At 39.3% G+C, this 2,472-nt stretch overlaps 1 protein-coding gene across 1 annotated transcript; it reads right to left on the bottom strand.

Annotated features, from left to right (window-relative positions):
* Positions 1 to 235: 235 nt before the first annotated feature.
* LOC121965162 (UDP-N-acetylhexosamine pyrophosphorylase-like) lies at positions 236 to 2,392 on the bottom strand (the record flags this gene model as incomplete). Its single annotated transcript, XM_042515322.1, has 2 exons — positions 2,305 to 2,392; positions 236 to 550 (listed from the first exon to the last, which is right to left on the bottom strand). A coding segment is annotated over exon 2 (283 nt), but the record flags the coding sequence as incomplete, so codon positions are not given.
* Between the last annotated feature and the right edge of the window lie 80 nt (positions 2,393 to 2,472).

Below are 2,472 nucleotides of genomic sequence, written 5' to 3'. Positions count from 1 at the left end.
CACCAACTGGTAATTGCTCACATGCTCACACATACTGTATGACATCGTAATAAATCCACGGAGAATGATGTCAGAAATATCCTCTTAGTTTCCTTATAGCATACAAGGAAACGTTTTAACTTTTTAGTTTCCTTGATAGCGTGTAGCACACTGGTCAAATAAAAGTGTAAAACGTAGGGCTCAGACAGAAGCGGTACACTTTTTGGGTGTAGAAATGGTTTTTAATGGAGCTCACCTTCCAGCTCCCAGTCTTTGAGACTCTCCCTGTCCCTCGTCACGCTCCCCAGCACCTCCCGCGGCACCGGCTCCATGCGGGCGTCCATCTTCTCGTGTTTGCTGCTGCTGGACATCTCCATGGCCTTCTGGAAGAATCCATTGATCTCCTGAAAGTCCATCCCCTGCAGGTCGCGGGTCAGGTCGGCCTGCTCCTCGGGGCTCAGCTTATTCCAAAACTGCAGGAGATGAGACTGGCCGGCTTCAGCCAACCTCTGGGCGAGTCCGCTGGCGTTTGGGTCCATGATGATCCGGGCTTTTGATTAACTCTGCCACACTGAAGCACAGATGGAAAAAAAAGAGTGGTTAGTTTTCCTACATTTAAATATTTTTAAAAACTGTTTGGTTTTTTTGGAATTTGTTGATAACCGGAATACTACATTTTATAAGGAGCTGGGATTTTATTTTATATATATATATAAAATTCAAAGAATTTACCCCTAAAGATGGTCACTGAGATAAAGTCCTTTCATATTCAAAGCCAAAAAAGGTAATACTTTATGATGTTAGTTTAGAAAATAAATTAATGAATAAAAACATAAAATTTAAAAAAAATAAATAAACGTCAAGAAAATTTTTGTTGCATTTCTACTTTTTTGCTGTATTAGGGGTGGGAGGGGAAAAAAATTGATAAAGCATAGCATTGAGATATTTTTGCGTGGCAATACACGGATGCCAAGTATCCATTTTTTTAAATTCATGTAGATTATTAATATTACAAGTACAAATTTAACTTTTAGTAGCCTACTACAACAATATAATCAATTGCTTTTTCAGTCCACTTGATATAATTTGCTGCAATAATGACTCAAGTGAGATGAACACATTGAAAAAAATTTATACTATTACATACAAGAGATAAAGTTACTTTAGAAGAGATAACATTTTGTTTTGTTCGACAGCTACTCAAATCTTTTGCAGGTGGGTGGGGTTCTTCTGGGGAAAAGTGGACTCATGACCTCAGTATTTCTACAAACCTGGAAACTGCTGGTAAAACCAGCACAACCAGTGACAACATAATGCACCACCCAGCATGACATTTACATCTTGTACTGAAACTATAAGGGAAGCCTTGATTTCAGTGATGACTGTAATATTTAATTAGTTTGTTTGCTTGAATCCACACCCATAATGAGCAGCCTGCTGGACCAGGAAATCATCACATCATGTAGGGAAATCTGTAGCTAAGCCTGGCCGATAATTGGAGCTGATAGTTGACATCCATATCAGGGTTTTATCTTAATGACTGCTGATCAAATTAATTTATCAAAAACAGCAAACAAAGTGTCAGCATGGGAGGAACTTTTTCTTTGTAAAACCTCAAAAGATTTTTTTATTTAATCATCTTTATTTAAATTTTTGCTTGACTTTTTAAAAAAAAGTTGCTGAGAACTTGCTGTATATGTTGGACGTTTCAGGTTTAATTAAACATATGCTAAAGGCATTTCAACAAAGTTCTGTTATATTCCAATTTCTAATTATTGTCATAAAGATTTTTATTTTTATTTCTATTGAAATGCATATCAGAAATATCGGATATCGGCCCTTGAAAAACCAATATCAATCGACACCTACTTATAGCAGTTGAATGGGATGCTGAGGGCTACAGCAACATTAGCCAGTGCATTGATTAAAACAGATAACTATTTGACACTGACTCTGATTTAAAAGTATTTATCGTGCCTTTAAACTTTGCTTACAGGAGTCTGTGACCAGAACTTAAAGCTTTTTTCAAACCAACACAGAGGCTATACCTCTTCACTCACTGCAAGTATCATTAAATAGCAGCGTGTTGTAATGAAATACACTCCCGTTACTGTGCCGTGCTATTCCCAAATTAATGTGTTGGCAATGCAAATCACATATTATCAATAATTTTGTTGATAGGTTGTCTTTCAGCAGGAGCAGCACGCGACTGACAGCAGCACCGGAGCACAGGCTAGCAGCTAACCGGCTAACCGCGGAGCTAACAGTTAGCACGGCTCGATAAAGACATAAAGAGACAGCATGACTGAAATATCAAACTCTTACCTCTCACAAGTGCTCCTTTCGGGTTAAAAACCATAAATGCCAGCCGCTGTGGGGTTTCTTGTACTGGTCAGGTCGCCTCCCACCCGGACTACACCTCCTGCTACGTCACGTTTGACGTGGCACACGCGGCGGGACGGCGGAGCGGCAGGAGTGCTGCCTTCAAGCGCT

This window comes from Plectropomus leopardus, unplaced genomic scaffold (assembly GCF_008729295.1).
Source record: "Plectropomus leopardus isolate mb unplaced genomic scaffold, YSFRI_Pleo_2.0 unplaced_scaffold18856, whole genome shotgun sequence".
In the NCBI taxonomy this organism is placed as follows: Eukaryota; Metazoa; Chordata; class Actinopteri; order Perciformes; family Serranidae; genus Plectropomus; species Plectropomus leopardus.
This window is presented reverse-complemented; position numbering and strand designations above follow the sequence as displayed.